This window comes from Cyprinodon variegatus, unplaced genomic scaffold (genome assembly GCF_000732505.1).
Source record: "Cyprinodon variegatus isolate N-32 unplaced genomic scaffold, C_variegatus-1.0 Scaffold11, whole genome shotgun sequence".
NCBI classification, from domain to species: Eukaryota; Metazoa; Chordata; class Actinopteri; order Cyprinodontiformes; family Cyprinodontidae; genus Cyprinodon; species Cyprinodon variegatus.
This window is the reverse complement of record NW_015150464.1, coordinates 1,445,520-1,456,591: the sequence shown is the minus strand read 5'-3', so window position 1 is coordinate 1,456,591 and position 11,072 is coordinate 1,445,520. Positions and strand designations below refer to the sequence as shown.

At 38.0% G+C, this 11,072-nt stretch overlaps 1 protein-coding gene across 2 annotated transcripts in view; it reads left to right on the top strand.

The window, feature by feature from the left end:
* Positions 1-6,283, top strand: part of pik3ap1 (phosphoinositide-3-kinase adaptor protein 1) — a 30,434-nt gene extending 24,151 nt beyond the window's left edge. For both annotated transcript variants that reach the window (XM_015380191.1, XM_015380182.1), the window contains exons 16-17: positions 43-143; positions 5,165-6,283. In XM_015380191.1, coding sequence (XP_015235677.1) covers positions 43-143; positions 5,165-5,279 — 216 coding nt within the window. In that variant the 3' untranslated portion in view covers positions 5,280-6,283. The remainder of the gene's footprint in view (positions 1-42; positions 144-5,164) is intronic.
* The last annotated feature ends 4,789 nt before the right edge of the window (positions 6,284-11,072 follow it).

Here is an 11,072-nt window from a genome sequence, read left to right as displayed (position 1 = left end):
ATAAAACTCCTATTCTTTTTTTCTTCTGTTTTATCTTTACAGGACGCTGTAGAAATTCTGCCTCCTCCACCACGACCTCCACGACCTTCCGACCCGTTGCCCAGCATCCCTCCACCCAGGATTCCTCCACGGATCCCAGAAAGGTCAGCGTAATTATTGTTTCAATATCAACGTCGCCAAAAAGTCGACACTGGGGACAGAGGGAAATAGCTAAGCGGTAGTAGTGAGTGACACGGGGAGTGGTAAAGAGGAAGCATTCACCCTTCAGTGAGTCTGCAGCTGTGAGTTGGAGAGGAAGAGTGAGAAAGGGACAGAGAGGCGTGGAGGTTCACGTTCTGCAGAATTATGAATATCTACACTAGAATCCTGCTTTGAGAACGAGCTCTAAAAACTGTCATTCATCATCCCTGAACTCCTTGAGTTCACTGGAAAAAAAATCAAATCTAAATAAGTAATTTTTTCTTAAAATAAGTGCATTTGTTCTTGGATTGAGGAGGTAAAAGATACATTTTGCCAACAGAACAAGACAATTTACATTTAAAATAAGAAAAAACAACTGCATTGTCTTATTTCAAGTGCATATTATCTAATTATTTTATTTTAAGATTAAAAATTCTCATTCCATTGACAAACTATATCATTTATTTATTTAAATTAAGGGTAAATAACCTTAATTTAAGAACTTTTTACTTATTTCTGAATAATTTTCCCAGTGATTTAAAGGCTGGATCTACTTTAACCTTTAGAAACAGTTTATATACTTCGTTAATCAAACACAGATTTGATGTTAAATCATAAAGAGAAAACCACCCGTCTGTTTTGTTTTTTTAAAGATGTGATTACATCTGAAATGCATGTACTCTACGACCTTTATTGCTAACAGTAAATTCCCCCAGATTTTATTAATGAGAGCAGGGGATACAGAAAGAGGATTTAGGACCGGCTGACATTAAATGTCATGTTGAAAAAAGTTACACGCCTCTGCTTTCTAAGCCTGAAAGTCTCAGATCTCCTTTGATATTGGAGTTGATGTATCTGGGGGGGTTTATTCATCCGAGCTTCTTGGAACTGAAAGATCTTATCGACAAGTTTTTTAGATTTTTTTTAGTACTGTGAGGTGAAGCATTAGCATTTTGTGTTCTGTTTTTTGTTGCTATTGTCTAAGATGACAAAACGGTTGAAAATAGGCCTGTGCGGTTTGTTAAGTGTGTAAACACGGCATGGAAAAGTGCAGCGTACATTGAATAATGTGGTTCAGCACAAAGCGTTTGATTTGTTTACAGTTTCTGTGAGATTAAAGATAAGGAAGCACAGCAATAGTTAGGTACATGACATTTGTCTACGAAGATTCAACTTACTTGTGTTAAGGTAAAACTATTAATTCAGCTACAACTTTTTCCTGTCTTTTTTTGGAAAACCTGTGAGTCACTTAGAAAATAAACTGGATACGGAGGAAAATACAGGGTATAAATGTTAAACCAATGGTGAGAGACATTGCAAAGGAAGAAATATAAACAAAACAACATTTAATGTGAGAATTGTACGGAAGAGGATTAGGGCCACTGAAAAAAAAAAAAGTTAACTGATTTTTAAATTTTATTTCAGTTTAACATGGGAAAAATTCTGAATTCTGACTTTTTTCTCAGAATTCTGACTTTTTTATTGTCAGAATTCAGTCAGAATTCTGAGATTAAAGTCAGAATTCTGACTTTTTTCCCATACTAAACTGAAATAAAATGTAAAAATCAGTTAACTTTTTTTTTTTTTTTTCCACTGGCCCTAATCCTCTTCCGTAGAATTCTGTGGGTTATACCACAGGATTTATTATATCTTAAAATGTTCACCTCATTTTTAAGCCTCAGGGTCAGGATTAATGTAGAAGTAAAAATACAGAGGCCATAATCCAGAGCTGATCAACAAGAAACACAAGGACCAAAAACTAGGAGATACTGGGGTGTTTATATGGGAGATGGAGCAAAGAATAAGCTAATCAGCTAATAGGGAGCAGGTGTGGATAGAAGCAATTAGAAGGGAGCTAAGGTGAAAGGAGACTGGAACAAGGGGAAACGCAGAGAAACTAAAAAAACATACAGTGCTGTTTAAACAGAACTACAAAACAACTAGAATAGCACAAAATGGAAATTAAACCAATGATCCATAAAACAGAAAATTACACAAATCAGAGTGTAACTGAAGAAAGAAAAGTTAAACCAAACTAAAAAGTCCAGAAAGGGTAGAATCATGACAGTCAGAAGGTTTTTTTTAGCCTTTCTAGATTTCATTACAGTTTCAGCCCAGTACTCAAGTGTTTGCTAGGTCAGTCTTTTAATGGTGATCGTTTTTTTGAAAGTTTAGCACTTCGTTTTAAATTGCCCAGAAGAATACCCTGATGTACTCTAAGTCATGTGAAACTTTAATCCTTAATTATTAAATTCTAGGATGTCTCCAAAATATGGGAAGATGTTTTCTGATGCTGCCTCCCTTCAACCTTTACAGCATTTTTTTTTTTTTTTTTATCTTTTAAAGCATTTATCCATTATTAATTGGATAAATCCTTTGGTTTCTAGCGTGTAACAAATGCAACCATCAAACAGTAAATCCTTCCTCTTTCATTTTTAGTGTAACATGCGTGTATATCCTGCACAGTTCAGCTAAAAGACAAACAAATCTGTTAGGGTAAAAATAAAAAAAGGAAGAAGGAAGGTTTTTTTAAAAGCATTTCCATAAGCAAATGTGCAAAAACTTATTTAAAGCAACTTTTAAATCAGTGTGGGTGTTCACTCTTCTGGAGTTCCCAGTCTATAGTGCATCTCATTCAATCTACTAACACATGCGTCCAAGTGTCGCTAAAATCTCCCATAACCTTGAAGAGAAGTGCCTTCCAGTTTTATAGAACCTAAGCTTAAAATTTTGGTTCAAAATGCTCAAAAAAATTTAATAGAATTTAAGTAAACAACCGAACTGGGAAACACGTTGATGGCGGGTTAATGCTGCGGGCCTCGTTTCTCGCAACCACCACCCCTTTAACGATCCCTGGTAAAGCTGGAAAGTCCTTTCTTAGAAAATAAATTAACACTTATAAAAGTGAAATATTTCCAGTTTTCTACAGTTTGAGGCTTTTCAGAAGCAATGAAAAAAAAACTACTAACCAATCAGCTGAGAGGAAGAAACATCTGGTAAAAAATCATGCTACAACCTACATTTAGTAGATTTATGCTTTGTTTCTGCAAACACACCTTAGTGAAAGTGCATAACAAGTGTAACTTCTACTCCTTACATTTTAAAAATAGACACACTATTAAAAAAAATAAATAAAAGCCATCAAAATGATTTGTTTTATCCAGACAATTAATTTCTTTGTGGTTGGACTTGGTGCTGCACCAACATGTTGTTTACTACATGCCAGAATAAATGTTTTTTTCAGGATGATGCAATTTAAAATTTGTTACTGTTGCCATTGAAGTATTTATAAAACTAAGGAAATTACAAACATGTTCCTTTAATAGGGTAACGCAGTGAAGCATCTGTCCTTAAAGGAATAGTACACCCAAAACATGATTAGCCTTCATTTTCTACTCACCCCCATGCTGAACAACACTCTGGAGTACTTTTTTGATATCTCAAATGCATCTGGAGATCTGGGAGGCTTCTTGCTGTCTGCTGCAAATAATGGAGGTCTATGGCGCCCGAGGCAGAAAGGTCCATAAAAGTCCACAAAAAACGTGTCAATATTCCTCCATACTGCTCGTCCAATGTATTCCAAGTGTCCTGAGTGGGTAGCATCCAGAATTTACTCGAAACGAAGTCATTTAGAATGTTTTTAGAGCATAAACAGTAGTGTATAGGATTTCCTAAAAGCGCGTTCACGAGTCTACGGAAACCGCGGCAGACCAAACCAGATGAAAGTGCGCATTCAGCGTCTGCTCTGCCAATAATGCAAGCGTAGAAGAAGAAATGTGCTGTTTACCTGTGCAAAGAAAGAAACAACGAAAGAAAAATGTCTGAGGACTTCAGTGTTGAGGAAGAGCATGAGTTCTTTGCCGAGCTGAATGCGCACTTTCATCTGGTTTGGTCTCCCGCGGTTTCCATAGACTTTTTACTAAGGTTCTACAAAAGTGTTTTCAAACAGCAGGATTTATTCTTCCCTTGAGTAATAAACATTAGTGGTTAGCTTGTGCTCTGAGAAGGTTGCAAGAACCCAGCCTCCACTCTGGGTCCCTGAGCAAGACTCTTAACCCCACACTGCTCCCAGGGTGCCATATAATGGCAGCCCACTGCTCCCCCAAGGGGATGGGTTAAATCCATCCATCCATCCATCTTCTAACACGCTTAATCCCAAGTGGGGTCGCAAGGGGTGCTGGCGCCTATCTCCAGCTGTCAATGGGCGAGAGGCGGGGGTCCACCCTCTACAGGTCGTCAGTCCATCGCAGGGCAACACAGAGACAAACAGGACAAACAGCCACATCTATGGAGAATTTAGAGAAGCCAATGAACCTAACAGTCATGTTTTTGGACTGTAGGAGGAAGCCACACATGCTCAGGGAGAACATGCAAACTCCATGCAGAAAGACCCTGCATATCGAACCCAGAACCTTCTTGCTGCAAGGCAGCAGTGCTACCCACTGTCTCACTGAGCAGCCTGGGGTGGGTTAAATGCAGAGGTAAATTTCTCCAATGTGAGATTAATTGCTAAACTAATACTTTTTACACCTCTGCTAAAGTATGGATCTAAAAACATTAAATTTATGCTCAAAATATGATTTAAAAGGTGAAGCATTCATTGTTGAAATAAAATTATTTTTTTTTTTTATTTCCAGAAGTCAAAGGCAGATTTCAGACTGAGTAAATAATCATGCTAGGTGCCATAAATAAACCAAAAAAAAAATAGAAAAACAACCACATTAAGCGGGTTTACAAGCTGAAGCCCCACAAAGATTTGAAACATCTTATCTGATGTCTGATGAACGCTGGTAGCACACCGCTGATCAACAAACATGTCTGCCTTGGTTTTATATTTTTATACCTTTAGAGATGATGCTCAGATTCCGCATATGTGAGCTATACAGTAGCTTCTTCTTGAAGCTGAAGGTTATGGTTTACTGCAATCTTGTGTTTCCGAGCTGATAACCTTTCATAACAGTGACTGTTTTTGTTTTTCCTGTAGGGTGCCAGAGAAGGTGAATGAGCGCTACATATCCTGCCCGTCACGAGCTCTTCCCCAGAGACCCGCTCCCAGACAAACAGAATTTGCGCCTCCCATTCCCCGCCGCCTGCGGTGATGATAACCGCTCCTGTCCCGTCATAGTCGACCTACCAGTACTGTACATGTTTCAGGGTGGTTTGTGCTTCTGTCTGCCATCTGGATTTAACAGTTTGTCTGCCTTAGACATTGATTTCCTCTCCAGGACTCCACTCGAATTTATTGAGGATTTGATTTGCATAGAGGAATGTGATATGATGTTTCCTTTGAGTTTATGGAAAACAAAAACCTTTGATCTGATTAGAGTAAACATCGAGATATCTGGTAAAATGTATAATTAATGTTAAAAAGAAGGTGTATTGTATTCCAGCAAAGATTGTGTGTATTTTAGGATATAAGGTGTTTTAGTGTTGATAGTCTAGAAAAAAATGTTTTACTAATTATGTTTTTCTGTTTGTTTTTGTTTACTTGACATTATACTGAATGTAAATGAAGGAGTTCTGAATTATACGCTTGAGGTTTAGGGTCACATTTGATGTAAACTGTGAACAGTTTGAAAAACAAACAGAAATCTATTCTTATATTTACAGCAAATACAGAATCATTCATTTTCTTTTTTTCTCTGTAAATCGATGATACGTATCAGATTTCTACTGATTTCATTACAGAAATGCTGTTATGTTCATGTTCTGGCTGACACAGTACAGATATTTAATTTATTGAGTTGCTCCTGTATATCTTTCCCTCAAAACGGCGGAAGGTCAAGCTATTTTTATATTCCTTTTCACCTACATATCTGCTATTTTAAGGGACACTGGTTATGGATTTTATTGCACATTTGCATTATAGTGAATTAAAACTCCTGGATGGATAACAGACTTATGAAGGAATCCTACGATTGTCTCCCGGTCTGTTCTATAAACACCATCTGACAGTTTGGTGTTATTGTTCAATATTTTTGCGGGTTTTAATCTTAAGCATATTATCCATGAGTCTGATATGAATACAGTCCAAACCCAGAACCAATAAAAGCTTCTTTTACAGACATGTCTGTATATCATGTATCAATAAAGGTTGAATATTTCTGCAACAATATTTGCTTAATTTATCTGAATAGTTAATGTGAACACAAATAAGTTTGAATTATGTCATAATTTTTAGGGATGCACGATATAATCGGCCCCCTATCGGTATCGGCCTTAAAACTGAATATCGGACATCGGCCACCCCACCGATATTTAATCCGATATTTGATCAGCTTATGAGTTTCTAAAGTAAAAAAAAAAAAAGATACTACTTCTTCTTCTTCCTCAAAAACTTCTTTTTTCAGACTTAAAAACTTCTAAAGACGAGGGAAAAATATTGATACATTAAAATATCACAATATCTTCATATGCTGAAATATTGCCATTTAAAAACACCATATCAATCTCTTTTACAAATGAAATATTGCTATATGTCATTGTTCTACGAAATCCCCCAAAAATTCACGAAATTTTGCCATATTTTTATATGTTGATATATTGATGCGGTATCGATCTATTTTACTAACAAAATCTCACAAGAATTTGCAAAATATCACAAGAGTTTGTAACAGAACGATGAAATTTCACGAGATTTTGAAAGTAAAATAGATCGATACCGCGTTTTTAAAAATCAATTTGATATCAGCATATGAAAATATATTTGAGTATATTATTTTTCAAAGTGTCAGAAATGGATAACAAAACTGCTATTTTCAATGACTACTTATTTTTGTCCAGCTTTAACATCAGTATCGATATCGGATATCGGCTACATGAGTTTTAAAATATCGGCATATCGGATATCGGCCAAAATCCCAATATCATGCATCCCTAATAATTTTGCATCATAGTGCTTGAAAAAGGTATAACAAACCCTAACTTGCATGTATGGTTTTGTTAGTGGTTGGTGAATGATGTTCTGCAACACAGTTTTTCCAGTTTTGTCTTTCCTCCTTGCTTTTAAGCCCTCATACAGCACAGCAAAACCTTTAAAATATTTATTTTTTTTTGTATCACCAAAAGTTTATAGTCAACAAGAATGGATTAAAGAATAATATAGATTATATAGATTCTGCTGGGAGGAAAGATCTGTGATAATGCAACTTAGTGCACCTAGGGTTTAAGCAGTGTTTCACTAATTGAGCTCTTGATTTGCAACAGTTTCATGCATGATGGGTGAAACACCAAACGCAAGTGAGTGTCAAGAATTAGGCAGATGGACCTATTATTCAAGGTGAGACAGACAATGGGAAAGTTCAAAATGTTTATTAACCCCAAAAAAACGGAACAGAAGCGGGCTGCTGTGGATCTGCAAACCGCAGCGGCTGCAGAGGGGAGGCGGGGCATCACCCAATCACTCACACTCTGGAGGTAGAAACACAGGTAAGTGACCCGGATCAACTGTCGGGAGATGATTATCTGTGTAAGTCGTTGACCTGTTTTAACAGCAGCTCAGTCTATCCTCTCTGAGGAGGACAGGATCCAGCCAATGGACTGCCAAACAAACTGCGGTGCAGAGCCGCTCGGAGTGTCCTCGATGCTGCAACCAGTGAGCAGGCAGGAATGCGATCCAGGTCAGGTAAAACAGATCAGACAGGAACAGTTCTGGAATCCAGGAGTCCGCAGCATGGTCAGGGGTTGCGATCCACACAGGAACAGACAGATCAATGGTTCCAGGAATCCACAGAACGCCCAGGCAGGTTAAAAGTTCCATATGTCGAGCAACAAACTCAGACAGACACCCACAGATGCAGACAGGCATGCTCAGTGGTTGAGGGACAGAGACAAGACATGGTACCACAATAACTGCAGAGCTTTAAACTGGTCTCCACCTAGGAGCCAGGATTACGGGACTTTAAGCTAGCTCCCCCCCACCGAACCAAAACAGGAACCGAGAGAGCTCAGCTGGAAAAAGCCAGGACACAATCAGGAGATGGCAAGACAAACACCAAACCCTCTCAACCCATGAGCCTCTGGGAAAGGCGGCATAAACCTTTGGATAACTCAAACTAACGAAGCAAACATCCAAACAACGATCAGCTTGGTTGAGTCGAATATAAAGCAACAGACGCAGGTTGATAAGTTGAGCGATGATTAGGAACCGGGCAGAGTTTTGCAGGTTAATGAAGTGAACAATTAAGGTCAGCTATCAGGGCAGATCAATACAGTGAGAACATCAACATTTACAATGTTTGGGATGATATAATTAGGACATCCTGTTAACTTTCATAGACTTTGAGGAGCTATTATTATTATGCATTAAATGCTAACGAGCAAAAAAAAAATTAAAAGGCTAGAAGTGCATAACTACCTTTCTTGTTCTATGCATCCATCAGTTTATTCATTGTTATATTCACTCATCTGTGAATGTAGGCAGTGAAGTTTGCTTCTTCTCCCTCAACATTTCTTCTAAGTGTAATTTGCTTCTTGAGACTAGTTCTAGATCTAAATACCAGCACTGAAAGAAACTGATTTGGTATAATGTTTTCATTACAGAGGCCAAAACAAGGGCCACCTCATTTAAAGGGGCAGTGGCCCCTGTTGGCTCCTGTCTAGAACCATCAATGCTTTAGACACACAGTTTAAATAAATTCCATTCAGTTTATTTCTATAGCGCCAATTCACAACATGTCATTTCAAGGCCTAATTGTATGCCCCATATTAATATGTTACTACAAATAAATATTTTTTTTCACATTAAAATGTAAACACCAGTTACTGAATTTCAATTCCTTTCAATGGGTTGTTATAATTTTGGACAATGGAGGATTTTAGGATAAAACCAAAAGAAAAGGAGGAATGAATAAACAGGTTTTCTTCTTAGATCATTGTGGTCAAACAGTTTTCATTCATGCAGCTGTTGCCTAATCTTCTCCTTAGCTTTCCAAACAATCCTGGACACTCATTTTATACACCACTCTGTCTAAAATAACATTGATTTCCTGGTTTGTTTTCTAATATTTCAGCTCTAGGCTGCTTCCCTTAAGCTTGTTTTGGTGTTTGACATCCGATGCATAAATCGATTGTGCAAATATAACAAAACTGATATGGAAAAAATAAAGCAACCTCGGTTTAAACTGTATCTTATTTGTACTTTCATAGTTTGGCCACTTGATGGCGCTGTAAAGCTGCTGTGCTCTGCAGATGGATCCAGCTATATGTTCATATCTACAAACTTGGCTGTTTGTTGCATCTTGTAAATGACTCCCTTATCAGTTTAAATAAATGAACGCTTCCTAAACTTAAGAGGGGTTGGATGTGTGGGCTGTAAAACTTCCAAGGAGGAACTTCCTTTTGAACCCTTCAAAATAAAGCAGACTGTGTTCTCATTAGGACTAGAGGAAGCAGGTTTTAAAGCTAACAGTTGGTTCAGCAGAGGCATGCATGGTGAGATTTAAAAGGGCCACTGTATTTCAATGGAAATTATGCTCTCCAGCTGCTGTATTCTGCATAAAGCAAGTCTGTAATACTGTAAGATGTTCAGGTCAGTAGATTTCCATGTTTTTAATGATGTTATAGCCTCCCTAAGCCTTAAACCAAGCATGAAAGAAAAGGTCCAACAAGCTTTATTTGCATGCAGTTGTTTTTTTGTTTTTTGCTTTGCATTACAGTGATTTTTTTTCTTTTCTTAACCATTCAACACCTTTATAACAATATAGTTTTACATCAATTCCGGATCTTTTTTGAATGAATGGCGATTACAGGCTTTTTTTTTTTAGAAAGAAAGAAAGAAATTCAAATGATGTTTATTAGGTGGCCAAAGCTTAAAAAAAAATGATTGTCAGTGTAATAACTAATCCAGTTTAATATGCATGAAATAAACCTATTTTCCTGCCCTTGCTTTAACTGTCAGAAAATACAAAATCATGCTGCCTAAAAATACTATATAACAATAGTCCAATACTGATAATAAATAACACCGTTTTTATTTATAAGAAAATAGTGTATTTTAAGCGTCTGAGCAGGCCTTTATTTTGAAGGGTCATGCCCCCCCTCCCCTCGGTGCTGGACGGGACAGAGTCTCTCAGTGGATGCGTCGCGGTGGTCACGCAGGACAGTGAAGCGCTGACAGCCGGCAGGCTGCTTACGGGGAAGAGTGTCTGCAGCAGTGAGCCCAAAACTGGATTACCAGTAATCCTGGATTACCAGTAATCCTGGATTACCAACACACCGAGGTGAGCCTCCGGATCCCTGTTACACCTGGATGCTGCGGCTCTTTTCATGTCTTTATTCTATTTTATTTATTTGTTCCCGTTTTCTATTTTTATTCTATTCTAAAATTCACCTTAATCTCTAATCGCTCCATTTAAAGTGGGTTTCAGTGTTTTGTTCATTTAATTTGCGGACTTTAAGAGAGCAGTGCGACTGTTAGTTAATCGATGAGGATTGTGCGCCTCAGCAGGAGAGGCGCTCTGGCCGCGGGACAGCTGCTGCTGCTGCTGCAGTCTGCACACACACACACACACACACACACACACACACACACCAATCCACACCGTGGAAATGCGACCCACTCTGCCGCACTCTGGTTCTAAATGACTAACCTTGGAGGTGAAGTCAATTTCAGTCTATTAGAGTTTAAAAGTATTGATCATCCTTTGCTATAGGGGTGTAATCATCCAGCAATGTGGCTAAGGTTGTCATTGAGTCCCAGAGGGGACCTCATGCATGCATATAGTATGTTGTTGGGACAACATGAGTCCTGATGTGATGTATGCTATGCAGCATGGATGTTAGGAGCAGGGATGTGATTAGGGGTGTGCAAAATAATCGTGATGATGATGCATCGTGATTCTAATATTCGTGATCTACTGCATCGATTCTTGATGCCAAGAATCGATTATTAA